At 43.5% G+C, this 27,710-nt stretch overlaps 1 protein-coding gene across 1 annotated transcript in view; it reads right to left on the reverse strand.

Moving 5' to 3' along the window:
- Positions 1-289: 289 nt before the first annotated feature.
- Positions 290-27,710, reverse strand: part of OBSCN (obscurin, cytoskeletal calmodulin and titin-interacting RhoGEF) — a 289,193-nt gene continuing 261,772 nt past the window's right edge. The window contains exons 108-125 of the mRNA XM_074946416.1: positions 27,358-27,418; positions 25,584-25,661; positions 25,254-25,426; positions 24,236-24,262; positions 23,276-23,428; positions 22,175-22,220; positions 21,036-21,113; positions 16,452-19,659; positions 13,418-13,528; positions 13,076-13,243; positions 11,909-12,031; positions 9,185-9,355; positions 7,088-7,205; positions 5,564-5,803; positions 4,528-4,751; positions 3,529-3,604; positions 692-841; positions 290-536 (exon numbers count right to left, since the gene is read on the reverse strand). Coding sequence (XP_074802517.1) covers positions 359-536; positions 692-841; positions 3,529-3,604; positions 4,528-4,751; positions 5,564-5,803; positions 7,088-7,205; positions 9,185-9,355; positions 11,909-12,031; positions 13,076-13,243; positions 13,418-13,528; positions 16,452-19,659; positions 21,036-21,113; positions 22,175-22,220; positions 23,276-23,428; positions 24,236-24,262; positions 25,254-25,426; positions 25,584-25,661; positions 27,358-27,418 — 5,383 coding nt within the window. The 3' untranslated portion in view covers positions 290-358. The remainder of the gene's footprint in view (positions 537-691; positions 842-3,528; positions 3,605-4,527; positions 4,752-5,563; positions 5,804-7,087; positions 7,206-9,184; positions 9,356-11,908; positions 12,032-13,075; positions 13,244-13,417; positions 13,529-16,451; positions 19,660-21,035; positions 21,114-22,174; positions 22,221-23,275; positions 23,429-24,235; positions 24,263-25,253; positions 25,427-25,583; positions 25,662-27,357; positions 27,419-27,710) is intronic.

Genomic DNA, 27,710 nt, shown 5'->3' on the forward strand with positions numbered 1-27,710 from the left:
GCAGGGGGTCTGTTTAGTAATGTCCGAAAGGCTCATGATGTGGCTGGGGGTCTGGTATTTCTGTGTTGCTGCTGGGGCTTGTGGGGAGGTCACTGAGCGGCATTATGTGCAGTCTTGGAACTCTAAGGGAAGGATTTTCAAAGCCACCCAGAGATCCAGCTCCCATTCACTCATGTCTAATGGGACCTGCTCACCCAAATCTCTCTCTAAGGCGTCAGGGTCACTGGTTTACTGCAGCAGGTCTGTAACCAGATACGACACTTAGGTTCCAAACCCCCAGTGCAAGTATTTGTCGGGGCGGGTGGGGTGGGGCGGGGCGGAGGAGGGGAATCTATTCTTCACTGGGCTACCACCCAGTTCACTGAGCAATCATCAGCCCATACTTTGAACACAAGAGGCTCCTTTTCTTCTCCCGTTCTGCTAGGAAACTCCTCAGCTTGGCGGTGGAGAAAGTGACTACCGCTTGCTGTCTGCCATCCAAACCCGTCTCCTGGAGCCATGGAGCCTGAAGGCATTCCGCTACCGATGGCCTCCCCCTAGGATAGGAAGAGAGCTAGAGCGTCAACAAGAGTCTGGATCAGAGGGAGACACGCAGTGAGAGGAAGTTAGGTAGCTGGCTAGAGAGAGAGAGAAGAGAGCAGTAACTGGGCCCTGCATAGGTTTGCAGGCTGGAAAGCAAACATCCTCTTACCAGGGATTTGCGCACAGCGTGCTTTGAAGAAATGTCACGGCCCCCCCGGACAGACCCGCGTAGCATCTGGTAAGTTTCACCTTCCCTTTCTTGGCGATTCTCAGAAAGTCACAGGCTACATCAGAACTGAGGGGGTAGTCGGCACTCAGCCTAACACAAAAAAGGAGGGTAAATCGACACGCGAGGGCAAAGGCCTCTTTGTAAATGCAATTAACTGTTCCCAGTTCCTTGCTGAGCACTCCTGGGAAGTGCTGTGCCAGCGCGAGGAACCAGACCCCACCTGTGCTGTGAAGCATTGTATGGGAAGAGGAAATGGAAGACGAGATGATTTATTGGAGGAAGGGTTAATTAGAATGCTTTGTTTGCCTTTTTACTTAGTGTAGTTTTAATGTGCTTGTGCTGGCTGAGTTTTATTGGAGAGCTGAGCCATGTACGAAAGGTGGGTGTGGGTTGATTCTGTGTTGCAACTTGGCCCCTTGACACCAATCCTGCTGTGCAAAGGGCCTATAAAGGCAGCCCATCAGGGAGTACCCCTTTCACCTCAGACAGTGTGGAGCCAGCATAGACAGCTTTAAACCACTCTATTTCACAACTCTCAGTTCTGGGGGTGTGGCCAGGGAGGAGGGACGTGGCTGGAATGCCACTGTACTCTGGCTATTCTGAGCTGATGCAGTAGGCCCTTAGTGCTTCTCTGCTGGTGGATCTCCTTTGAAACTCAAGTGGATTTAAAGCTGCCTTCCACTGATGCAATCCACAATCATAGAAATGCAGGACTGGAAGGGACCTCAATAGGTCATCTAGTTCAGCCCCTGAACTGAGGCATGACCAAGTATTATCTAGACCATCCCTGAGAGGTGTTGTCTAACCTGTTCTTCAAAACCTCCAATAATGGAAATTCCACAATGTCCCTAGGTAATTTGTTCCGGTGCTTAACCACTCTGACAGTTAGCAAGTTTTTTCCTAATGTGCAACCTAAATCTCCCTTGCTGCAATTTAACCCATTACTTCTTGTCCTATCCTCTGTGGTTCAGGGGAACAATTTATCACCCTTCTTTTTATAGCAACCTTTTAAGTACTTGAAGACTGTTATGTCCTCACTCAGTCTTCTCTTCTACAGACTAAACAAACCCATTTTTTTCAATCTTCTCTAGACCATTAATCATTTTTGTTGCTCTCCTCTGAACTTTCTCCAATTTGTCCACATCCTTCCTGAAGAATTGGACGGAATACTCCAGATTATGCCTTATCAGTGCTGAGTAAAGGAGAAGAATTACTTCTCATGTCTTGCTTACAATACTCCTGCTAATACGTAGCCCTGGTCTACACTAGGACTTTAGGTCGAATTTAGCAGCATTAAATCGATGTAAACCTGCACCCGTCCACACGATGAAGCCCTTTTTTTTGACTTAAAGGGCTCTTAAAATCGATTTCCTTACTCCAACACTGACAAGTGGATTAGCGCTTAAATCGGCCTTGCCGGGTCGAATTTGGGGTACTGTGGACACAATTAGATGGTATTGGCCTCCGGGAGCTATCCCAGAGTGCTCCATTGTGACCGCTCTGGACAGCACTCTCAACTCAGATGCACTGGCCAGGTAGACAGGAAAAGAACCGCGAACTTTTGAATCTCATTTCCGGAGACTGCGGGAACTGTGGGATAGCTACCCACAGTGCAACACTCCAGAAGTTGATGCTTGCCTTGGTACTGTGGAAGCACTCCGCCGAGTTAATGCACTTAATGCACTTAGAGCATTTTCTGTGCGGACACACACACTCGAATATATAAAAATGATTTCTAAAAAACCGACTTCTATAAATTCGACCTAATTTCGTAGTGTAGACATACCCATAGAATCATAGAAATGTAGGGCTGGAAGGGACCTTGAGAAGTCATTAGTCCAGCACCCAGCACTGAGGCAGGGCCAAGAAAACCGAGACCATCCCTGACGGATGTTTGTCCAACTTGTTTTTAAAAACTTCCAAGATCTCCTGATTAAGCCACTGGGGTGTTTTACCATAATCCCTATCTCTCCTACACATTGGGGTAGTTTGTTCTTGTGCCCTTAATGTCTCTTTAAAAAACTGCCAGCTCTCCTGAACTCTTTCCCCTTTTATTTGCTTCCCACAGGATCTTAACTACCAATTCTCTGAGTTTGCTAAAGTTTACCTTCTTGAAATCCATTCTCTTTAGTCTGCTGTTTTCCTTCCTATCATTCCTTAGAATCATGAGCTCTGTCATTTCATGGTCACTTTCACCCAAGCTGCCTTCCACTTTCAAATTCTCAACCAGTTCCTCCCTGTTCGTCAGAATCAAATCTAGGCAGCCTCTCCCCTAGTAGCTTTTTTCACCTTCTGCAATAAACAGTTGTCTCCAATGCATTCCAAGAACTTGCTGGATAATCGGTGCCCTGCTGTGTTATTTTCCCAACAGATGTCGGGGTAGCTGAAGTCTCCCATCACCACCGAGTCCTGTGCTTTGGATGATTTTGTTAGTAGTTTAAAAAAAGCCTCATCCAGCTCTTCTTCCCTGGTTAGTTGGTCTGTAGTAGACCCCGACCATAACATCACCCTTGATTTTTACCCCTTTTATCCTTATCCAGAGACTTTCAACAGGTCTGCCTCCCTCTTCTATCTCAACCTCAGTGCAAACATACACATCTTTGATATACAAGGACACTCCTCCTCCCTTTTTTCCTGTCTGTCCTTCCTGAAGCTGTATCCTTCTATACCGATATTCCAGTCGTGTGAATGATCCCACCACTTTTCTGTGATGCCAATTGTGTCGTCATTGTGATTATTCACTCGTATTTCTAGTTCTTTGCAAGGAAACAACTTACATGATGAAAGCGGTGATGCCGACAGCCCAGATGTCAGTCTGCGGGAGGGCTCCTTGCTCTGACAGCAGTTCTGGAGCTACAAAGGCACAGCAGTATGAGTGGAGTTTCCTTACAAGATGGAACATTTATTCCAGCAGAAAAGCTCAGTGTGATGGTTTTAATCTTTGCTATGCTCCCAAGTGATGAGGAAGAGAAGGTCTGTTACAGAGGACAGGTTGATGCATGACACCCCATGAATATCCTGAGTCATTTAAGAAGCCAAACAAATGGAGACCTACAAACACATCTCCAAAAAGCTTTGTCTTTACTAGGTATATATTGCAAATCTAGTGCTGTGTTCATTGCTTTTGCCCATGCAGTGACTACCCTGTGTGCATTTTTTGGGCATGACTCTCCTCTCACTTACGCTGGTGTAAATCAGAAGTAACCCCATTAAAGTTAATAGTTACATTGGTGTAAATGAGAAGAAAACTGTGCCCACTGTATGCAGCCTGTACACTCACTAGCTCTGCCCCTCAATGCTCATGATGAGCCACTGTGCTTCACAAGGGTTGTCTCACATTTTAAATCAACCAATGTGAGATTTATGAGTTACAGTCACTGAGTCAATGGAACAAGCAAGCTGGGAAGGCTGCTGTTTCCACTCAGTCCTAGCCACTGCACCAGCCAAAAGCAGGCCAGGGCTAGCACACAGGCAGACTCAAAACCTTCTGAACTCCAGCATCATCCAGACCAGGAAATTCACGGTGAATTCTGGACACTGCAGAAACATCCAGTTCTATAACCTCCATTATAGAACAAGTGGGAATAATTTAAGAGAATTGAGGCCGACCCCAATTTCCTGTTAGCTGGCAACCAACGGGAGCATCTGCCAGGCAATGAATGGGAGCATCTACAAACACATCTATGAAGTGTCGCTCCCACCATTGTCCCAGTTTGACCTTCCATCTAGCAGGGGCCCGAGGCCATGCTGACGTAGCACTGACATACCGTACTCACCCATGGTTTCTGCATAGTCAGTGCACCTATCCATGGTAATGACTCTGTCTGGCATGTAGAACTGCGCGTTGCCGAAGTCCAGGAGTTTAAGCAGGTTGGGTTCTGTAATTATCATGTTTTCAGACCTCAGATCCAAGTGCAGGATGTGGTGTGCGTGGAGGAACTCAACTGCACTGAGGATCTGCCATAGATAGTCTCTGACCTCCACCTCTGAATAGGATGTCCTGATAAAGGAAACAGTAAAAATCATAACTGTCCTTCCTGCGTATTTTAATGGCCTGGTCCTGTTCCACTGAAGTCAATTGGAAAATTCCCATTAAGTCCTAATAGGATCAGCACTTTTCATCAGCTTCAGATACTTCACAGTTATTAATAATTAACCCTCACGAAGCTCCACTGGGGGGAGGTAAGTAAATATTGTTATGCCTGTATTACAGATGGACACCTGAGGCTGAGAAATTAAGTGACTGGGCTGCAGAGGGAGTCAGTGGCAGAGTGGGACCAGAATGCAGCTCCTGTGGTTAGATCATGGGCTTAGCCTTCCCTTCTTACTCATAATATGTCATCTGATCAGTTTTCAGCCATTAGGGGGAGGCTGAAGGAGAAATGGGAAGAGGTGGAAAGGCTGCCTGAACCACACACAATCCCCATGCCATCTATTGTACATTTACACCTTAAAGGTAGGATTTACGCTCGGCCAGAATGAGCAGCCTCTTTATGGCCACTCGAGAGCTGGGATTTAACGAGAGACTGTGGGAATCAAGGCAGCAAACAGACGCATTCAAATAATTGATGCCCTCCATCTCTGGTGGTGCTCCATAGGTACTGTTTTGTGGCTGATCCATGGAAGCCGAAGATCCAAACAAGTCTCAGGGGAGTAAAGGAGATGTATCACAAGTGTAGTACGAGATTAGACTGGGGGAAAACCTGGGTGGAAGAAGATGCTCCAGAATGAAGAGGTGGGCAAAAATCCACAATACAGATGCCTCACTAGCTACACCAGCCTCAAAGAAAGCAAGTACAGTGGGATGCGTACCTTTCAGCCAAACAATGGAGTAGCTCTGGCCCCACGCACAATTCCAGGATCAGCACTAGGTGCCGTGGGCTCACGTAGGCTCCTTGCAGCTGGACTATATTTGTGTGATGAAGCTTCCTCAGGACTTGATATTCCTGGAGCACAGCCTGCTTGTCTTCTTGCCGGTAGGGGATAATTTTGGCTGCCTGCGCATTTCCGCTTAATTTTTCCCTGCACTGTCTGACGATGCTGAAACGCCCCCTGGAGCAACAAAAGCACAGGGGCAAGTTAAACTTCTCCTGCTGCTCTTGGAACAAGGTAGCCTGAGCCAGGTTCTGCCCTACCTTAGAATCAACAGCATCCTACTGCTTATTTTGCATCCAGACCCTGGAGTGAAAACTATGATCATGCTGGGCTGGTATGAGAGACCGTAAGTCTGCACTTCCTTAAAGTGAAAGTGTATGGCTACTTTTAACGGCAGCAGCAAAAGCCTGACCTCTAGTGCCTGTGAATAATATCCGCAATGCACAGGTGCAATGATGGGTATATTTACGTGTTATGTTTGGAGCTGGGGGTCTGAAGGCGCTAGCATGCTAAAAATAGTAGTGTCTTCGGAGTAGCACAAGCAGTGTCAGCATGGGCTAGCCGTGCCGAGTACAAACCTGCCTGAACTCCATGGGGACGTACTCAGCATGGCTGGCCCGTGCTGCTGCTCACGGCTGCCCTACTATTCTAGCGTGCCAGCTCGATGACAGCTAGCACCAGTACGTCTCAGTGAACTGGGACTCATCCCCTGAGCTCACAAGCGTAAAGGTAGCCTAAGAGAGAATCCTTTACCAGCTCAGAGGACAGCTGGGCTGTACATTATTGGGCTTCTTAGCAAGAATCCAGTGTTTAGACCCCACATTCTGATTCAGTGTCTTTTACCTTTTAGGACACTGGCTAATTCCCAGATGTGAAATTCCTTGGGGATGGGCTAATTCCTAAGTGTTGGAGGGGGGGCCTCTACAAGGTGATGGAGACTCTTGCCTGGAGTGAGTCCTGAGTGGACCCATCTTCTCCTCCGTCCCACCTCTTGGAAAGCCCGTCTCCCCTGCCACAGTGTGGGATACAGTAAGGACAATGAAATTCTGGGGACCTATGGATCTGTTACAGTTGATGTCTGGCTATTGGATTTGAATTGCTATGAACCCCAGGTGCTCAATGGCAAGCTTTATCTACCTGGAAGGAGTGGGATCTGCCCTGGTTGGTGAGTACGTGTATGGAGTTAGTGAGAGATCTACACCTGTCCATTTGAGCAGGGTCTGGCTCAGGATTCATTTAATGATGGCAATATCAAGTCAGACAAGAGGAGGGCAACCAAGCAATGCCCAGTATCCTGTGCTACTAGAGATGTTTTCATTAAAACAAAGTGGTAAATGGGCAGGTAACAGATGGGTGGGCGGTAGGTTTATAAAAGTGACATTTCTGAGTTTTAGGGTCCAAACTGAAGCATTTTCCCCTGAACATTTGAGTGTTTTAACTGGGGGTTTCTGGCCTTTATACCTTTTGATCTCTGTCTGGAAGGCGTAGCTTTGCTGGGTTGGAAAAGGCTCTGCTGGTGCCATTATTTCACTCTCACCCTCTGTAGCAGCTGGGAACGTCTGCTTTGCAGATTGAAATGCTAGAGGGAAAGAGAGACATGGATGTATAAGAGAAAACAACACTAAGTTCAGTTCAAATCCTTGCTTTGTCATCCCTGGGTATCTTCTTGTCAATAGAGATGAAGACAGGCAGCTACCGTATTTCAGACATCAGCAGGCACATTTGTGAAATGTCTCACAATAGAGGCACCAAATCACATTCTAGTGCAACGGTTCTCAAACTGTGGGTCGGGTCTAGGTTGGGCTTGCTGGGGCCCAGGGCTGAAACTGAAGCCGGAGCCCCACCACCCAAGGACGAAGCCTGAGGGTTTCAGTCCTGCATGTTGGGACTCAGGTTACAGGCCCCCCACTTGGGACTGAAGCTCTTGGACTTCAGTTTTGTCCCCCCTCCACTGCCTGGGTCAGTGGGGCTGGGGTGGGCTCAGGCTTTGGTCCCCACTCCTGGGGTAGTGTAGTAATTTTTATTGTCAGAAGGGGGTCGCGGTACAATGAAGTTTGAGAACCCCTGATCTAGTGCAAAGAAACACCTTCAGGACTGAACACAGGGTTACTGACACTGGAGCTGGAGGTATAATTTCCAGCTCGGGTGGAGAGTCACAGGTTAGCTCTGAACAAGCCAGCGCACTAAATCAGCAGTGTAGCTGCCATGACACAAGCCACCCCAAGTATGTACCTAGGTCTCTGACAGGATTGCACTCAGGGCAGCCAGCTCGTCATGCCGCTCATGGGCCTGCAGCTACACTTCTATGTTTAGCGTGCTAGCTCAATCAGAGCTAGCATGGGTAGGTCTACCTGAGCTGGAAATTCTACCTCTGGCCCCAGTGTAGACATGTCCCATTACGAGTTTCCTCTGGACTAGCCTATGACATAGACAGGGTAGAGGACGAGTGGATCTAATGGAAGAACTTGCTGCTCTGTCTCACTGCAAATGGCAAGCAATTAGTCTATATTAGCCTAGGCCACTGGTTCTCAACCTGCCACCTGGTCACAGCCCTCAATGAGATGACAAGACATTGCCTGGGGACCGGTAACTTGCTTCTACTCCATGTTTCATTTTATCAGCTGAAGCAGAATTTCTGCAGTCACTTGCCATCGGTTCTTCCTGAATATTCCTCTGGAATAGGAGCACCGAATGAAACATGAGGGCACCTCCTTGGAAGCACTGTGTGTACTGGCATAAAGAAATTTGGATCGTGGCTCAGGAGAGATTGTGAGATCACAGTATAAAAACGGTTGAGAATTCCTGGCCTAAGGCAAGCATATAGGGCGAGGGTTGGTAAATTACATTGAGATGGGCAAGGCTATTTCTCTGGTGTAGTGGAATCCTTTCAATTGGCGGAAACAGAATGCCAGATAGGCCATTATCTCAATTCTCAGAGGGACGCCTTCAGCTGCTGGGAGAGTCCTTCTCATTTAATGGATTTCTTTAAAAATAAGCAACAATACAAACAAACCATTAAACTATAGAGAAAAACTATGGGATAAGTTTGACTCGCTAAGCAGCGAAATAGCCCAAAATGAACAAAGGGAATTTTACAGACGCAAACACCAATTCATATCAATGAACTATTGAGTTGTGTCTTGTAGACAGCACCAGGGCCATGGCATTTCAATGGACTTTTCACCACTTCCATAGGTGTACTATTAAGCTTACGCTTCACACAACTGAAACACATTACTCTGATTCTGTTCCCTGGGGATCGCCCGAATTAAATGAGCATGCCGGAGAATTAAGTGATCTCACTTAAATGAGCATTAAGTAGTCTTTCCTGTACAAGTAATCTACAGTTTCAACCCCAAGATGCCAAGGCTAGGAGTTCTCACAACTCATCCTGCTGTCAGCTGAGGGACTATCTATGAACAACAGCACCTAGGATTCAAAACCCTAAAACACACTGGAGGCAAAGGAGTTCCTCCAGGTTTATGCTCCACTTCCCCTGAGTGTACACACAAAGAAGGTACGATAGTGTAGATGTTCTACCACCACCCAATAGCTTACCTGTTTGGTCTTTTTCACCAATCTTTACTTTGGCCGACGGGCTGCTGTAAGGTCCCATTCCAGCTTTACTGATGCAGGCCGTCCGGAAGGCGTAAACCAAGCCCCTGGAGAGATTACTGGCATAGTAGCAGCAATCAGCCATGTCAGTAACAAGGGTCTTCCATTCACCATCTTGGCCAAGCAAAGAGAGACACAGGTTAGCACTTGTTCTAGGGATTATCGGGTGTCTTTTGTGCCACCAATTACTGCTGTTCTGGGAGTGCAGAAAATTGGTGGCATATTTAAACGAACCAGCTGGGGCTGAAAGTATAACCTCATGTTGCCTTGTCATGTTTGTAGTGATCTCATATTTTCACTTCTGAAGCCAGGTATTTTATATTAGAGCCATGCAATGCTCATTGCAGGGGGTGGCTGTGAATGCGTTTGTAGTTTCAGTTAATGTAATTTCATACCTATCCTCCCTGAGCTCCAGTTTGAGATTTGAGGTTCAAACATGAACCCCAAACTCAAAGCAAAACCCTGCTCAAAAAACCGCTGTATTTTACTTAGTTTCATGATGAAAGCAAGCAAAACTGAAAACATCGCACAACTATAATTAAGAACCATAAATAAATCCCCAGAATAATTTAAACCTGGGCCCTAGATCACTCAAGGTTTGTTAGGTTGGATATTAGGAAAAACTTTTTCACTAGGAGGGTGGTGAAGCACTGGAATGTGTTACCTAGGGAGGTGGTGAAATCTCCTTCCTTAGAAGTTTTTAAGGTCAGGCTTGACAAAGCCCTGGCTGGGATGATTTAGTTGGGGATGGGTCCTGCTTTGAGCAGGGGGTTGGACTAGATGACCTCGTGAAGTCCCTTCCAACCCTGATATTCTATGATTCTAAGCTCAAATGACCTTTCAAGGACTCCAGCAGGGGTTTTAGATTTGTAATGGAATCCCGATCCAGATGAGTCTCATGTGATTCTGAGTTTTGTTGAGAACATTTCACACAACTCTACTTTTTATACATTCCGGTTTGTATACTGCAGTTACACATCGTGTTATATAGTATTGTTGTGTCAGCAGGGAAATAGATACACCACAGGCCCAGGGTTAGGGAACAACAGGAACAGATTTATTCAGGTATAAACCCTCATAGAGGAACAACTCCTTACCTAACTCATGACTATCCAGAATGAACTACATATGTATTCAGTGGTTCTCAAACCTATATGATTGCACCCTGCTTCTTTGTGTAGTAGTTTACACACACACCCCGCCACACAAGTACATATACTGATAAAAAAAAATCAACATGCAACTCTCACTAAACATTAAAAACAGTAAGGCATTGATTCAAACAGAGCCATTTAAGTACATAGCAATGTAAATTTTAAGTGAGATACTGCTTACTGGCATCACACTCTTGTTACCAGTGCGATGGGTTTGCCTATTTTTTGGAGCACAGCAATTCCCATCCTGGGTTGGATGCTTGAAACAGCTCTCCAGAGATCCCCTTCTACCTTCAATTAAATGGGCACCCCGTGTGGTAGCAAACAGTGGCAATGACTTTGTGTAATGCTGTGCCAGCTTAACAGAAATCCGCCAGAATGCACAGCACCATCTAGAGTCCAATACACAGCATCATCCGAGGACCTGATACGATTCTGGCCGAATTAGCGTTGCTAGTTATTCATTGCTGTGGGCAAAATGTGTGCAGTATGTTCTTTTCCCCGAAAGTTTCTCATGCCCACCCCTCCCAGAAGAATACCTTCCATGCCCCCAATCTGAAAACCTCTGATATACACAGATCTAGAGGAAGGCACATAGGACAACTGGACCCAACTACATTTGGATGAAATTTTTCGGACAAAACTTTTTTCCTGCCAAAAAATGCTGAATGGTGACATCTAAATGTTTCATGAATTGATGTTGATATTACTGAACTGTTTCAACTGAAAAGAAGCTAAAAAAAATCAGAAAAGGTCAAAACATTTTATTTCAACATTTCAAAATCAAATCCGCTGACTTTTGTTCAAAACAATTTTGCCTTTCAAAATTTTATTTTGGCCATTTTTAAGCATTTTTAATTAAAAAAATGTTTTAAAATGGTCAAAATAAAACCTTTCCATTTAATTAATGCCAAAACAGTGTTTGACCTGAAATTAAATTAAATTAATTTACTCTACAATTCTCCCAAAATTTCAAAATTTTTTGCTTTGGGTTGACCCAAAATGATCTTTCCCCCCTGATTTTTTAGAATTGCCATGTAACCAAACATCCGTTAGTTGCACAGCTCTAGGCCCAACGTGGGTGACCTGTAGGTGCTACTGCAAGGTAAATATTTAATATTATTAATAATAATAAAGTAATAATAATAGGAACTCAGAGAGGTCAAGCGCGAAAGGCTCTGATCCAAGGCCAGCTGAAGTAAATGGAAAGATTCCCAGTGACTTCAGTGGGCTTTGCATCAGGCTCTGAATGAGTCAGGCAACCCAAATAATATATGACTAAAGGTATAATTATCTCTGAATCAAGGAGACTGTCATTGCATGATCTTGTACAGGATACTGATGGGAAACTACGTTCTTTGGCACATGGACTGTCTTTTTATTCTGTTTGTACAGCACCTAGTACAATGAGGCCTTGATCCATGACTGGGGCTCCTCGGCACTATGACACTACTACTACTGGACAATCATGATAACAATAATGAGAAGTGGAGACTATCTAGTTCTGCTTTACCTTCGCTCTTGCACTGTACAGTATACGTAACCACGGTGTTAGATTCCACAGGTTTCCAGACCACTTGCACTCCATCCTCATATACCTCCACAATATCAGGGGCGGGGGGGCTAGCCAGAACTTCTGTGAGGGAGGCACGGAAAATTAAGGGTGTCATAGACAATAGACAGACATGAAGGCCTAGACCCCTCTTCCTCTAACAGATGAGTAATTTTACAGTTGCAGATTTTCTTCCATTCCAAACAGCTGATCCCTTTTGGAATGGAAAACTCTGTTTCCTGATTTCAAACCTATCAAAAACTTGAAAGTTGGATTCAAACTAGAGTGTTATTGACTTTCCATTCCACTTAGGAGAGACTCTGAAAAAAGGAGCAGAGAAAAAGAACTCAAGGCAAACTGCAGCAAGCATGGCGGAAACAAACACATATATAAACTCCTCTGTATAAGGAGCAGAGATAGGGAGGAGAGAAAAATTCCATGGAAAATATAAACACAATCGGTCAGATGCATGCTTGGTGTAAACTCCATTAACTTCAACAGACTTACATCATGGAAGAATCTGACTCAGTATATACAATGAATACAAGCTATGCATTTGCATCAGCCTAGTTCTGGGAGATAGGTGAATTCTTCTGTAGGTAAAAACATGTTTTGGTTGTTTTCTAAAACAGAATAATCTTTGAAAAACCCAGGAGTTTGAAAAGGTATGCAATTTGAACTAGTTTTGTGAACATCAGTTTACTAACCATCACATTCTATTAGATCCGCCTATCCTGACTTCTGAATGTCACTTGCTTTAGTTTTTATAATGATCTTACTTGCTAAAAAAAAATGGTATTTGTATTTCCAGCCTCTATGTTCCAAGGTCTTCCAGTTCCAACCATCTAAATTAAGGTTTCTACACTACGGTCAATGCATCAGCTTTCACCAAGGCACCTTGAAGCATCTGTACTATTGGGGTATTGAGGCTAAAGAGCAAACTGAGACGGATACATCGCCTTTGCTGCCTTCCCATCTGGAACTTTCTCTGTGAGTTCCCAGAAAATGAAGTATCCATTAGTGGAAGAAAATCTATTATGCAACATGTCTGCTAATTCTGGATATAATCCTCGAGTGGGAGCTGTACAAACCAGGCATGTACTTCCTTGAATTACTTCCAGCTCTTACCTGCCTTCCTTATTACACAGGAGGTGGATGCTGTACCCAGGGAGTTGCTGGCCGCACACGTGTAAATACCAAAATCCTCATCCATAACCACCAATATGGTTAAAAGCTGAAAGTTTTTGAGTGTGGCTGAGATCAGTATCCTACTGCTGCTGCGAATGGGCACCCCATCTGTAAGGCAGAAGGAATAAGTCCTTAAATTCTACTGAGATGGCTAAAAGTCGCTTCTTATCCACTCCCCTTAACCTTCTCCTGGAACTTAGAGTCTCAATCATCTTTATTGTGCTATAACTCCAGATCCTATCATTAAATTGTCCCAAGTCCTCAAATGAGAGTTTACCTCACCTCTGAACCAGTCAATGTGCAGAGGGAAATGGGCAGACGTTTGGCAGGACAGAGTCACAGACTGCCCCAGGGCAACATCCTGATCCGTGAGCTCTTCTACAAAAGAAGGTACTGAAAGAAAGAGGGAAAGCAGCATTTCAGATAGATTAAGACAATTACATATGTAAATCATAAGCAACATAACAGACAGCGTCTTTAATCAGACTAGCTTTCAAGGAGCGCCGATGGGGAAAAAACAAACTTCTTTCACGCTCTTGTATGCATTATGCCATCCCTCCTCTTTTTAGGCCCCAGTGACCACATAGTAATGTGGCAGTTCAAAAAAAAAAGTCCTGCACGTCATTCAATGTCTTTTCACGGTGTGCCGGCCCAGACCCTGGGAAGGGAGATTACATTACAAGCAAGCTGCCTAGAGAAGACCCAATAACTTCAGATGGTAACACAGATATAGTAGTGATATGCAGCATACTTTTTCTTTAGTAAGTGTAGCACTTGTAATCAGTTCAACAGTTCTTGGAAAGTACGTTAGCGCTTTGATAGGACAGTGATGAGTGCTCTAGAAATTAGCTGATGATAGATAGAGAGATAGGCAGACCGACAGATATGGAAGCCCTCTCTTTAGCCAGTCAGCAGCTATACCATAGGCAGCAGTGGAAAAGTTTCCTCCCTATAGCTTTGCCAAACGTCATATGTCTCAGGAGATAATTAATGTTAGCCTTCTGGCTAAACTAGAGGACAAGCTAAAAGAGCCAAGAAGGGCTACTGAAGGTCTGAATGTTCACAAAGTCCAATGAAGGAACTAGAAACTCCTACGACTGTGCTTATTTAAGTCCTGGATTTACCCCTACCCAGCTTGGAGGAACCTTCTGAGTGGCAGCTGGCCACCACCCTTGCCACTTCCAAAATACTGTGCAATTTAAAAGCTCCCGAACAATTCAGAGATGAAAAGGCACATCAGGCCCCTTTGAAGTCCTTCTTTAGAAACATAACTTTTGTGGCATTTATGGTATCCTTGTCCTGTAGTCCACAACCAAACAAACCTTCCATTGGCTTCAATGGCAGTCTTGCCTGAGTAAGGAAAGCTGGATTTGGGCCTTGATTTGTAGACATATATTCTACAAAAGGACATTTAATAGTAGATGCCATTTTGCTCTGAAATGTGTTCATCTAAAAAAGCCCTGGACACCATGGCAGTTATTTTTTCCACCAAAAACAATGATTTTGCATTTCAGGTCAAGAGCTATACTTTAAGCAACTGAAAACCCCACAAGGTGATGGAGTTGCTGCAAAGATGGAACAAAGAGAACTGCTGGAATTCCTGCTAGTGTGTGTAAATTACCAAGGTTTTCCTCTACACAATTCTTACAAATCTTGCAAGTTACATCTCTCTCAGCTTCTCAAATACTAGCCTGGTGCAATTATATTCCTCTGTGATATTTCACAATAAAACTAACTGCTAACTCATGCCATAAAGGTACCTTTCTCCCTTGTTTTGAGGCTTGATAATTTCATTGATTCTAAGGCCAGAACAGACCATTGTGATCATCTGATCTGACCTCCTGTATAACTCAGGCCATAAGAACTTCTGCCAAAAAACTACTAGAGTAGATCTTTTAGAAAACATCCAATCTTGATTTAAAAAGTATAATGATTGAGAATCCACCATGACCCTTTGTATATTGTTCCAATGATTAATTACTCCCAATTTAAAAAATATATGCCTTATTTCCACTCTGAATTTGTCTAGCTTCAGCTTCCAGCCATTGAATCACGTTATCTCTCTCTCTTTGCTAGACTGAAGAGCCCATTTATTAAATATTTTTTCCCCATCAAGTCAGCCCTTAACCTCTTTGTTAAGCTAGATTGAGTTCCTTGAGTCTATCGCTATAAAGAAAGTTTGCTAATCCTTTAACCATCCTTGTGGCTCTTCTCTGAACCCTCTCCAATTTATCAACATGCTGCTTGAATTGTGGGTACCAGAACTGGACACAGTATTCCAGCAGCAATCGCACCAGTGCCAAAGAGAGGTAAAATAACCTCTCTACTCCTACTCAAGATTTCCCTGTCTCTGCATCCCAGGATGGCATTAGCTCTCTTGGCCACAGCATTGAACTGGGAGCTCATGTTCTCAGAGTTAAGGGAATGGATAGATGAATGAATGGATCAATGAAGTCCTGATTTTCTCTTTTAATACCCTGCAGCCCCATTTAGAGAGACTCTTTCTGGTATGTCACTTCCCTGCTTCTCAATGTCTATTTCAAAGAATTTAATAGTAGAAGCCAGTCTACTAAATCAATGACATTTTAATTGCAGCATATAATTACAGCATATAATTACTATTATCTGTGGTTCATGTGATTAGTTTAGCAGTAAAAATGCCATGAGTTTCTTATTAATGAATTGCCAGTTAATACCAAAAGTCATGGCAAGTTTGATAAAAGGCCCTGGGGCTAGGATGATATTAAGCTGTAGTAGGGCGGATGATCTGTGGCAGAAAGACACACTATATGGCACAACCTAGGTGCAGGAAAATTGAGCGTATAGACAGATTCTATTCTCCAGATTCTGGTCTCATTGATATAGGTATAAATCTGGAGTAATTCCACTGACTACAGTGTAGTCACTCCAGATTGACATCAACGTCACTGAAGGTCAGAATTGTGCCCCATGTTTTACATTCAGGGCTGGAGAGAATACCAAATATTATACTGAAATAAAACACTTAGCCACAGAGGATGGAGGGAACTCCACTAGTCAGTACAGCCGGATCCTATTCCTATTGATGTCCCTGGGTGTTTTGCCACGGGGATCAGGATATGCAGGATTACCCTCTAGGTAAGTGGAGCGGCTGATGTTATTTCATACTTAAACCTAGCTTAAAGCATTTAAATTGCATCTGCACTTGATTATTGCACACAAATCAAATGTATAAACTGATGAATATAAAAAGTGTGGAGGGGAAAGAGGAGAGAGAAGGGGTAACAGAGCCCATTTATATTGTTAGGCCCATTTACACCCTCAATGAGATTTTTACCTTCCTTTTGCTCTGGTTCAGGGGCTGGCTTTCCTTTTAGGATTCTTGAAATATGGGCAACAGAAGCTTTTACTTTCTTCTTCAGAGTCTGCTCTACTGACTGCTCCATTGAGTGCGATCTGCCATAGGGTTTAAAGAGTCCTGATTTGCTGTGTGTGGAGCTTCTCTGCTTACCATCTGAGTCCTTTTGGAAACCATACATCGTCTGGGGTTCAGTTGTCACATGGCCCTCAGCTCCTTTTCCCATTGGTGGTTCGGAACCTTTCCCCAGCCTTCGAAGGGGTTGCCCTACATCTTCGGAAATGTCCAAAAGGTTTTGTCTGGTTTCCCCCATCGTGGCATCTTGTGAGTTATCTGAAGGGGATTTAATGTCCTCCCGAATGCACAGTCTTTTATACTGATGCAAATGTCCTTTAGTCGCAGGAGGTAATTTAACCTTTTCACCGAAGGGCATAAATTTTTTACCGGTTGCTTTGGATGGGGGCTTCTTGACGTTCATAAATTCAAATGGAAAATATACAATATCGTAGAGATCTGATAGGTTCAAATATGCAGGCTCTACCTCAGAGATATCAAATTTTGAAATCCCACTGCCAATGCTAGGCATCTCTTCTGAGAGGTCTTTAATCTTCACTAAGGAAACTTCAGAGTGTTTGTCAGGTTCCTGGCTATCAGAGATATGACTAGATCTTTTTCCAGAACCTGAAGGATCAGACGGGGATATGCTTGCTTTGCTGGAACGAGTGCTTTTGATTGCTAAATCCCCTAGATGTTTACATTCATGAGAAGCCACCTTTCCCTCCTCAGTGACTACACTTAACAGGGCTGGCATACTCAACTTATCTTCCACTGCAGGAATTGGTGCAGCTGATTCTGTAAGATCAGCCCGGTAAATGCCCTCTTCTCTTTTACCCCGTGGCACAAAATGAGTGGGATGTCTGGTGGCTGTATGGCCAGCTGGACCTTGGTAGAACATTTCCTTTGGAGGGGAGAAGTGCTTTTCACATCCCTCTTGGGTAGAAACGGACTCTGCCAAAACATTCATATCTTGAGACAGACAAACCATCTCTTCAACCAAGTCCTCCAGGACAGCAGACTCTGCCTTGCTGTAAACAGAAGGCTTCTGATGTGAGTGTTCCTGGCTTTCACCCTCGACAAGTGAAACAGGGGAAGTCTCTAGAGTAGCTAGGCTTTCACTCTCTGAGTCTGCAGATTTCACCTCGCCGCAAACTGAAGGCTTCTGAGGTGACTGTTCCTGGCTGCCACTCTCATAGACTGGAAGCGGGGCAGTTTCTCGTTGTGGAATTGAGAGAATAAAAAGGCTTTCACCCCGTAGAACAGCAGACCCCACCTTAATGTGAACAGAAGGCGCCTGACAGGAATGTTCCTGCCTTTCACCCTCACAGTCTGAAACTGGGGCACTTTCTGGTGGCGGTGTTAGAATCATTGGATGTTTTCCCGCCAAAACAGTGGAGGCTGTGCCCAAGTAATCAGAAGGCTTCGGATGTAAGCATCCCTGGGTTTCACCCTGGCAGACTGAAAGTGGAGCAGTGTCAGGTTGTGGAGCTGTTAAAATACTTGGGCTTTCACCCTTACAAGCTGGAATTTGGGCAGTCTCTAGGAAAACTGGGCTTTCACCCTGTAGATCAGGAGACTCTGCAGCACTGTGAACAGAAGGCTTTGGCTGCTGATGTGCACATTCTCTTCTCTCACTCTCGTGGGCTGATATTGGGGCTCTCTCGGATTCGGGAACAATCAAAACGGAGCTTTCACTCTGCAGAAGTGTAAACTCTGCACCACTAGGCTTCAGTGTCAGCTTTAAATGCTCTTCACTTTCACACGTGTGAGCTGACACTGGGGCTGTGTCTGGCTGCTGAGCAGTCAGAATCAGGCTTTCACCTTCCAGAACAGCTGGCTCCACATCCATGTCAATGGAAGGTTTTGTCTTTTGATGTAAATGCCCCTCACTTTCACCCTGGTGGGCCGACACTGGGACCTTCTGTGGTTGAACAGCTAGACCCGGGCATCCTTCATCACCACACTGTGCAGAAGGGACTGGCTGTTCTTCTGAACTATCCTTCCTAGCTTCCCTTGAGTCCTCCTCCATCAAATGCTCCTCAGGACAAACCTTGCCAGAGTCAGTAGATATGTCATGCTGCTGAGCTAGTCCGGGATAACTCCCCTGTGACGTTAGATCACAGTCTTCTTCCAGAATGTCTTGCTCCTTGGCTAAACTTACGGCTCTTAGTCTGTAATCATCCAGGGAACGGCTTCTGCTGGACACCTGAAGGGTGTGACGTGATGGTTTCCTAGCAGTATCAAAGGAAGCCGATTTGGTCAGAGGGCCTGTCACACCTTCTCTGCTTTTTCCATATTCTTCATCACCAGACATTCCTTCTTCTTCTTCTTCCTCCTCCTCTTCTTTCAATTCAAACTGTTCTAGAAGGGGTTCCCGTAGACCACTCAAGGGTACCTTTAAATACCCTGCTTTCCTGAAGGCCCTTCTTGTTCTGTCAAGGTGCCTTCTGTAGTCTCTGCCTGGTGAGACAGGTAGACGTGTAGGAGCCTCGGACGCTTGGCTGTAGAATGTGCTTTTAATGACACTCTGTCTGGGGACACACAAGGGTGGTTTCTCCATTGCAGCTCCAGTCTTTACGATTTTGTCTTTGTCCGGTAATAACGTGTCTGTTTTTCCCTTTGGTGGTGCCAAGTCCGATGTATCTAAAGCGGCTGCCTTCACCAATGAAGGCTGTTCTGCATCACTCTCTTGGGACTGATCTTCTTTTTCATCTTTGATTTCTGAACTGACCACCTCTGCTTTCTGAGCAAAGGCACCTGCCATTAGTACTTTGCTTTCTGTAGGTGGCTTATCATGCAGCTCACTTTTCACTAAAGCATATTTCCGTCTCATGGGTTTTACTGGAGGCACCAAGACCTTGGAACGTTTCTCTTCTGCCGCATAACTTGAAGGTTCTTGATAACTCGGTGAATCAAACACAGACAAGTGCAGTTCTGGTGTAGAGCCAAAGTGCCCTCTCCTGGGGAAGGATGCGTTCTCATTGTCTGAAGAGGAGCCAGTAGTAGTGGAAGAACTACTTTCTGCAACCAGGTGTCGGGAGATGCCTAGCGATGTGTTTTTGTGAGTTCTCTGTAGGATTTCTGGAATGGATCTCATTACCAGTATAGATTTATAGCACATGAGGGAACGCTGAAAAAGGAAAAAAATACAACATAACCAAAAAGCAACGTAGTGATGAGAGTGGTGTAAACATACACGGCAAGAATTACACTATATATCCTCAGAATTGTTAACACACATAAGAGCTACATAGCATATTGGCATTATTTCTTTCTGTGCAATATATTTTGACAGATTCATTTCTGGGCCGAACTCTCCTCTCATTCACTGAGTTCAGTGGAGGTATTGCTAACTTACACCTGTGTGAGTGGAGAACCAGGCTGCTGATTGACATTTTCAAAGCAGTGCAAGGGATTTAGCCACAGGTCACTTATTTCTATTGTTTCACTGAGTTTCTTAATTAAACATACAAGGCCAGATCCTTAGGTAAAGTAAAATGGCATAATTCCACTCCAATCAGTAGCACTCCACTGACGTACATCAGCAAAGAAGCTGGACCCCGGCATGCTTCCTTATGTTATTATGTACTTCATTGTTTCTTTGGGAACCTTTTTGCTTCTGTATTGCTACTGATTGTAGGCCTTAAAATGAATAAAACATTTAAATAGATGTAAATACCCATATTCCACATGTGTTATATAATACAAAGGGATATGGGGGTATTCAAAACTACTAGGCCTGGCCCAAAGTTCAAAGACAGATTATCAGAGGTTTCCACTAATAATAATAAGCACTCACATAGTACTGTTCATCTACAAGGTGCTTTACACATATCAGCTAATGAGTTTATCACAACGTACCCTTGAGATAGGCAGTGTTATTCAATTTGTGCAAATGGAACACGTGTGGCTGGGAGGCAAAGAACTTGTTCCTACTGACAGAATGAATCAGACTCAGAGAGGAGATCAGCAATCAGAAGTTCCTGAGTCCCAACCCCATCCTCAGACCAATCTTAAGAACACACTAAAATACACGTATCCAAATTGTTGAGGTAAAATCCTGGCTCCAACGAAATCAGTGGCAAAACTCCCACTGATGTTTGTATGGGGATTTCACTCTTGGTTTTTAGTATTCTCAGCATTTTGTGCATCGAAGCACAGAAAGTCTTTTTGTAGATTACGAAACAAGTCATCTAATATTCAGAAGTCACTGGTGACCTCAGGCTAAGTGTTTTTTCTCAATGTCCAGAAGGGGATTCCCTCTTTCATTGCCCTGGGCTGGATCATGCTACAGAAGGCAAAACACTGGCGAGAGCTGGAAGACCTGTATTTTTTCAGCCTGGATACCTTATTTTTGCCATATCCACTGAACCTTTGCCCTTTGACCGTATTCCCTTCTCAGAGGCACACTGAGGAGACCTCTGCTGCACACCTTGCACTTGCGCTGCAGTCTTGAAAAGAAGAGACTTTTTTAAAAAAGAGCAAAATAGACTGAGGACTGCTGACCTGCCACTTGCTTCGAGCCACAATGAACTTCAGCTGTTTTGTGTTAATAAAATGAGCCTCTTCTAGCGGAAGATTACGCTGCAAAAAAGAAGAATGAGGGAAAAAAGTGTTGGTCACAAAATCTCAATGACATTTTCAATGGCGTTTAAGATTTAGAAACACAGGTACATAAGACTAAAAGGGACCTCCAGGGTCTTCAAATCCAGTCCCCTGCTATTGTAGGAAACCCCTTCCTATCATCCTGGTCAGATTTCACTCTCCAGGGGACACAGCATATTTTAATTCAAGGAAGAGTCCAGTTGTTTAACTGCAATGGGCCAAATCTTGAACTCGTTATTTAGTGTTGGCTCTATCTCCCATTGTGGACCAATAAGAAGACATCTTGAACAAATTTCCAATGAGACCAGAATCAGGCCCTCATCATATATATACAGACACAGTGTCAAGGACTGCAGGTCCCAAACCCAGGGTCACAGGGCGCTTAGGCGTCAGTAAGAGCCAACCTGCCACCCAGTGACCTATTAATGGTTGCCGGAACTACGAACTCAGCACTGACAGAGGAGTCCAGTGCTGGGATCTGACTGGTGGAACTCTAGGGGTCCCGACTCATTCCCTGCTTCTATTTAAACCAAGCAGAGGAAGAGGAAGTTGTCTATGCAACTGGGTTTCCCCTACTTAGACTGCTTCAGTTATGCTACCTGCTCCTGCTGCCTAATCCTGATCTCCCAGTATACAACCCAGCCTGCCTCCTGACCCTCAACTCATGCTCCAACCACTAGGTCAGGCCGCCCATGTCCCAGTCATCACACATACGCACACAAACGCACACACATACACACAGTAATTCGATTCTTCATTCCTTTCAGCTTTTCTCCTTCATTAGGGGTTCCAGGCACCCAAATATGAATTTTAATTTCCCCTTCCACAAAAGGCATAATCTCCTCTCAGTGCAAATGCGTTTTGCCTATTAATGTTAAGGGGAGTTCTTTACATGTTTTGAAAAGAAAAGACCCGAATGACCATAAACCAAAAAGCCGCTTATTTCTGCAGGATGGTTCCCCGGCATCTATATGTACAAAATAGCTTCTACAAGAGAAACACAGTTGCTAGCTGACCGGGTAAAATCCAAACAAACTTACCAAGAACCAGTTGTGTGAGAGACATTCCAAAGCACTAGGCCTGGTTCTGATAATAGAAAAGATACACATTTCAGCTGTGATCATCAGCATGACAAACCCAAAGGGATGTAGCTTCCTTGAAGATCAAGTGCCACCCAGATTGCTCTCTAGCTAGGGCCTTAAGACATCTGAGCCTGGAAGTCACTTTAAACAATACCAGCAAGGTTCTACAGATTGCCCTTTACCAGGCAGGCTCTGTTATGGGGCAGTAAAGCCAACCAGAATGATCCTTTTTAAGCCAATTTTTTCTCCTAAACGGTAAAACACGTTTTCTCTTTTAATCTATAGTATATTTCCCAATGCTCAGACTTCTTGCAGGTCCCTCAAGTCAGGGATGATGGCAGTTACCACAGCATTCTGCAGGGCCTGCAGGGCCTTCCTTCGTGATACCACAGGGGAAGACCAAGCTTCATGTCTCTACACTGCACCTGACTCGAGTCTCTGCAGTGCAGTCTTGACCAAAACAGAAATGACTGAAGTGTTTCTAATAAGGAAGGCTGCATTACAGGTCACAGAGGGCACCTTTAACTGTGGCTTTGGCTTAGCCTTCCACATTGGTAGCTATTTGGGATAAGCCTAAATAGTGGAGGCACCAGCCATTCAGAGCAGAAAATGAAGCTCCCAGTTTCTTGCCTTCTCCCATGCTTGGAATATTATTATTATTTAGCTGTGTTCTAGAACAACAAAATTAACATGGTATGATATTCTAATTAGGTTCTTATACTGCCCTCGTCACCATAGTAACCAACTTCTCTTTCAAATAATTTCTGAACACCCACCTGTCTATGAGTAATAACATCAAGACACTTTGCTCATTCGCTATACACATTCTTATCTTTTGATTATAAACTCTTCAAGGTAGAGTTTTCTGGTGACTATATAAAGATGGATTTGAACCCAGCTGCATTCAGAGGTGAAAGGCTGGTACACTAACTGACCATACCAACTTGTCCAAATTTTGTACTTTTCAGAGTGAATGTAGGTCTGATGGGCTGAGAATTGGCAGCTCATCCCACAAACATCTGGTACAATATTTTTGGAAAACAACAGAAACGTACTCACTCAGGAGAGAGCTGTAGGATCTGTCTGATAAAATCCTTCGCTTCTTCACTTAGGTGAACAAAGTCAGGGATAGTCCATGAAACTGTCCCGTTCTGGATATTTAGAAGGGTTGCTCTGTCATTTTCCCCAGCAAATGGAGACTTGCAGGTTAAACTTATTGTATTAACATTATAAAATAAAAGGAGACATGATTTGTTAGTATTTTATTGCTACTCAACCCTCCAAAAACATAAATGCAGGACAAAGGTTTTAAAGTGGGAGGCAGATTCAAAATGAGAGACGCACAGCACAAGTAATAATAATATTTGCACTTTTATAACATCTTTCAGCCAAGGCTTGTGAAACACTTTGCAAAATTATTTATCCCCATTTTACAGATAAGGCATCTGAAGAACAGAAAAATTAAGGGTTTGATTTTCAAAACCGCCCTTGCAATTTAGCTATGTAAACGTGGACACATGCCTTTACATTAGGGAAGGCCAAAATATGTATCCATAAGATTGTATTGGTCATTGTGAAACACTTAACCCAAAGCTATGAACTGACTGTTACTGACTATAATATTCATAGAAGCTGTCAGCTCTTTGGAACAGGGACATCATCTTTAGAACTGAAAGTGCTTAGAATGCTGTTGGTAACACACACATTAAATAAATTATTAAATAACAATCACCACACCTCACCCTTTACTCACTCAAAACTCCCACTGAAGTCATTGGAAGTTTTGCCTGAGTCAGGATTAAGGAAAGGGGGAGAGGGATAGCTCAGTGGTTTGAGCATTGGCCTGCTAAACCCAGGGTTGTGAGTTCAATCCTTGAGGGGGCCATTTAGGGATCTGGGCCAAAAATTGGGGATTGGTCCTGCTTTGAGCAGTGGGTTGGACTCGGTGACCTCTTGAGGTCCCTTCCAACCCTGATATTCTATGAAAGCTAAATAGGGTCTTTAAAGCAGATTATTTACCTTAAATAGCTGATGACTCCAGCAGCCCTGGGAAGAAAAGAAACATACTTATATCAGACAGATATTCTTGCTTCTCCCCCTACCTCACCGTACAGCTTCCCTGATTTCAGATGACAATAATCCAAATAACTGTACAATAGGATCAGCTTTACCTGCCCTATAAGGATTAGCTTTCTAAAGGCGAATTCTCACTGTTCCTTTGCATTAGTCCTGATTTTTCTTTTACACAACACAGGAAACAGTTTTTGCACAATTTATTTAAAGGTGACTTAGGAAGGATTTAAAACAAAATCAGGATTGTGTGCATTTTTCTTTTTTATTATGTATAAAGAAGAAATTTTTGTTAGTTTTTATTTATTAATTTAAAAAAAATTTTTTTTACTGTAAACATATCAGGAATGTCAATTCTGGCTGTCCCTGGCTTTGCGGGACTACCTACCGGATGTCTCTCAAACAAAGATTTTGTTTTCTAGTTTGCCATTAGCGTTCAATAAATTTTATCAAAAACAGACAAAAATCAGAGTTCTTAACATTCTGGCTCAAGTCCCCTTACCCTCTAAATTGCTCATCTTTCATTTTTAACTCTAAATTGTCCCAATCATTGTACCAGTTCTGCAGTAAATCACTGGTAGAAATTCCCCTACCATCCTTTTTTAAAAAAAAACCACTTCTTTATACTGCATAAATAGATTACAAGCCCAATTTCTTTAACCCTTCAAGCAATTAGCCAGATGTTGCATTGAAAACATTTTGTATATGATCAACAGTGTGTATTTCTACATATCAGACATTCAGTACTACACCATGACTTCAGCAGAACTGACGATACTTAGCAACTCACAAGATAAGGCCCTTCCAGAGCAAAAGTGCACAGCAAAATTAAAATACATAAATGTTTGCAATAGGCAATGTGTTTATCCCTCTACAGTACATGCTCTCAGTGTATCAATCAATTCATCCTAAAGCCCCAAAGTTATGTTGTTAGGTGCTATAACTTTAAAAAAAAGTGACAATTTACCAAATATCAGATGCTTTTGACACCGGGGACTGAGAGATAATTTCTGGGGATACAAACTCTGGAGATCCGTATTTGCTGTACTGAGGCTCAGATGGATTTATCTTTTGAGCGAACCCAAAGTCACAGATCTTAATGTCTTCTCTTTCTGGATAAACCATCAGGATATTTGGAGGCTAATGAATCAGAAAACATGGAGAAGGTTTATTTGCAAAAGGGCATTATTTTTAGATATAAGTAAATCTTTAATATATAGTCTGAATAAAGCACATCAGTCTCCTGACCAACATGCAATAATGGCTAAAATAAGATAGATTTTCCTTTGCGGGTTACCTTAATATCCAAGTGAAGTACATTATTGTCATGGAGATAGCGGAGTCCTTCCAAAAGTTGCTTGATGTATAATTTAACCTTAAAAATCAAAATCAGTTACAAAATATTTTCATTTGAATTGTACAGAGGGTCTACTTAAAAAGTTAATTCACGGTTCAGAGGGATTACCAATTCCAGAAATATTCCCTATAAGTAATATGGGAAACAAAAGTTTGAACTGATCATTAACGCTGACTGGAAAACAATTCTATTTTATGAAAAGTTTCCAAGTTTCAAAAGTTTTTTTCTTTCCAGTGCAGATTAAAAATGTGACCTTCTGAAATTTTTCACAAAACACCCCGCAACCCGTATGAGAGAAAGCTCCAGCCACCGCAGAATAGCGAATAGCCCAGTGATTAGGGTACTTGGAGGGAGTACGTGAACCTCAGTCTTCCATGTTCCATATCAGTGTCCTAACCTCAGGTTTCCTGGCTATTCTGGAGTGGGACCTGGACATGGGCCTATCCCCACCAGTGAAATTCCATTCTAGATCTCAGAAATGGATACATTTAGTGAAAAAATTTCCAACCAGCTCTAATGGTAACACCTCTACAAAAGGGAATAAACTTTTTACGTGAGACTATTTTATGTGAAACAGATGGGGAACCAAACATTAGAACATAGAATTCAGACACAGCGGCTAAGGGGATGTCTACACAGCCCATGGCAACAAGCCCCCCAGCACAGGTCGACAGACTTGGGCTAGCAAGGCTCATACTAGCTCTCTAAAAACAGCTGTGTAGACAGCGCTTTGTAGTTGCAGCTGATGCTGGATCTTGGGCTCTGAAGCCCATCCCCACTTCCTAGGCTTCCAAGTTTCTTGATCAAGGCTTGGGGGCTTGCTGACATGGGCTGCACAGACATACCTTCCACACCAAAGTTTTCCATATGTTAGGGAGCCTGAACTTGAAAAACAGAGATGCACTTAACAGGGGAAATGAACACCCCAAAACTTTGGGGGAAATTCCAATCCAGATTTCAACAGTATGTCTCAGGCCCTTGTCTAACACAGTTTGTTTGGTCTGTGTAGACCAGGCAAGCACATTTTTAAATAGTGTTAGAAAGCCATTTTTTAGATCAAGCACAGATCCTAACACGAGTAAAATTTCACTATGGGTGGGGATTTAACATCCAGGCCCAGTTAGAAGATAATTTAGCCTTGCCTCCACAGTTTTATCTGATGTTTCCTCCGAGACCTGAGGAAAATAAAAGTAGCCACTGGAATGTAGGAGACTTGTGTTCCAGAACAAGACAGACTATGGGGCTCTTATATTTTGAGCTAGAATGGACTGAAAAAAACTCAGAGGACACCATCTCAGTTCTTGGCTTGGGGAGCGCAAGGAAGTGAAGAAAAACACAGTCCCTAGTGAACATGAAATTATTACACAAGTCAAAACACATGGAAGCTACATGATAGAAGTTCTGTTGGGGGAAAGTGGCAGAGTTATGGAGACAATATGTTCTTGGGTCTAACACGGAAATATAGAATTTGGCTGAGCACATGTGTATCATCAAAAACGATCGGCTTCTCGTTTCATTCCATTGAGAAGCTATCATGGGGAACGAAAGATTCAGGGTGGGCACTTAAACAATTCATTCTGGTTTGACGGACTGAGACAGTCCCCATACTTAAGATGGATAGTATAAATAAAGCTGCCATATTCTGTAGAACCAGAATGAATTTTGGAGTGCACCTACTGTACTTTGAAATTTTAAAATGACAAGAAATTGGTACCTCTGCTTCAGTAACAACACTCTTCCTGAATAAACGGTCCAAGAGCTCCTCATTGGAGCACCTAGCAAGGACATTAAGGAAAACTAAGACCATTGGTTTATTATCATAATTTACTAGCATTCTGCAACAAATACAATCTTTGATAAAAAAAGAACAGATCAAAGAGGGCAGCATATCCTTGGTGATGTTAAATCCACTCTCTTTGCCAGGAATTGTCTGAAGGTCTGTTATAAAAAACCTCAAATCCAGAAGGAGCTAGGGCAGTCCTCCTATGGGAAATGGTAAACTCAACAGCTGAAAATCTTTGCTCCTTAAAAATTAAATGAAACCCATGGAATTAACAAGCTGCTCTG

This window comes from Natator depressus, chromosome 2 (assembly GCF_965152275.1).
Source record: "Natator depressus isolate rNatDep1 chromosome 2, rNatDep2.hap1, whole genome shotgun sequence".
NCBI lineage: Eukaryota > Metazoa > Chordata > Testudines > Cheloniidae > Natator > Natator depressus.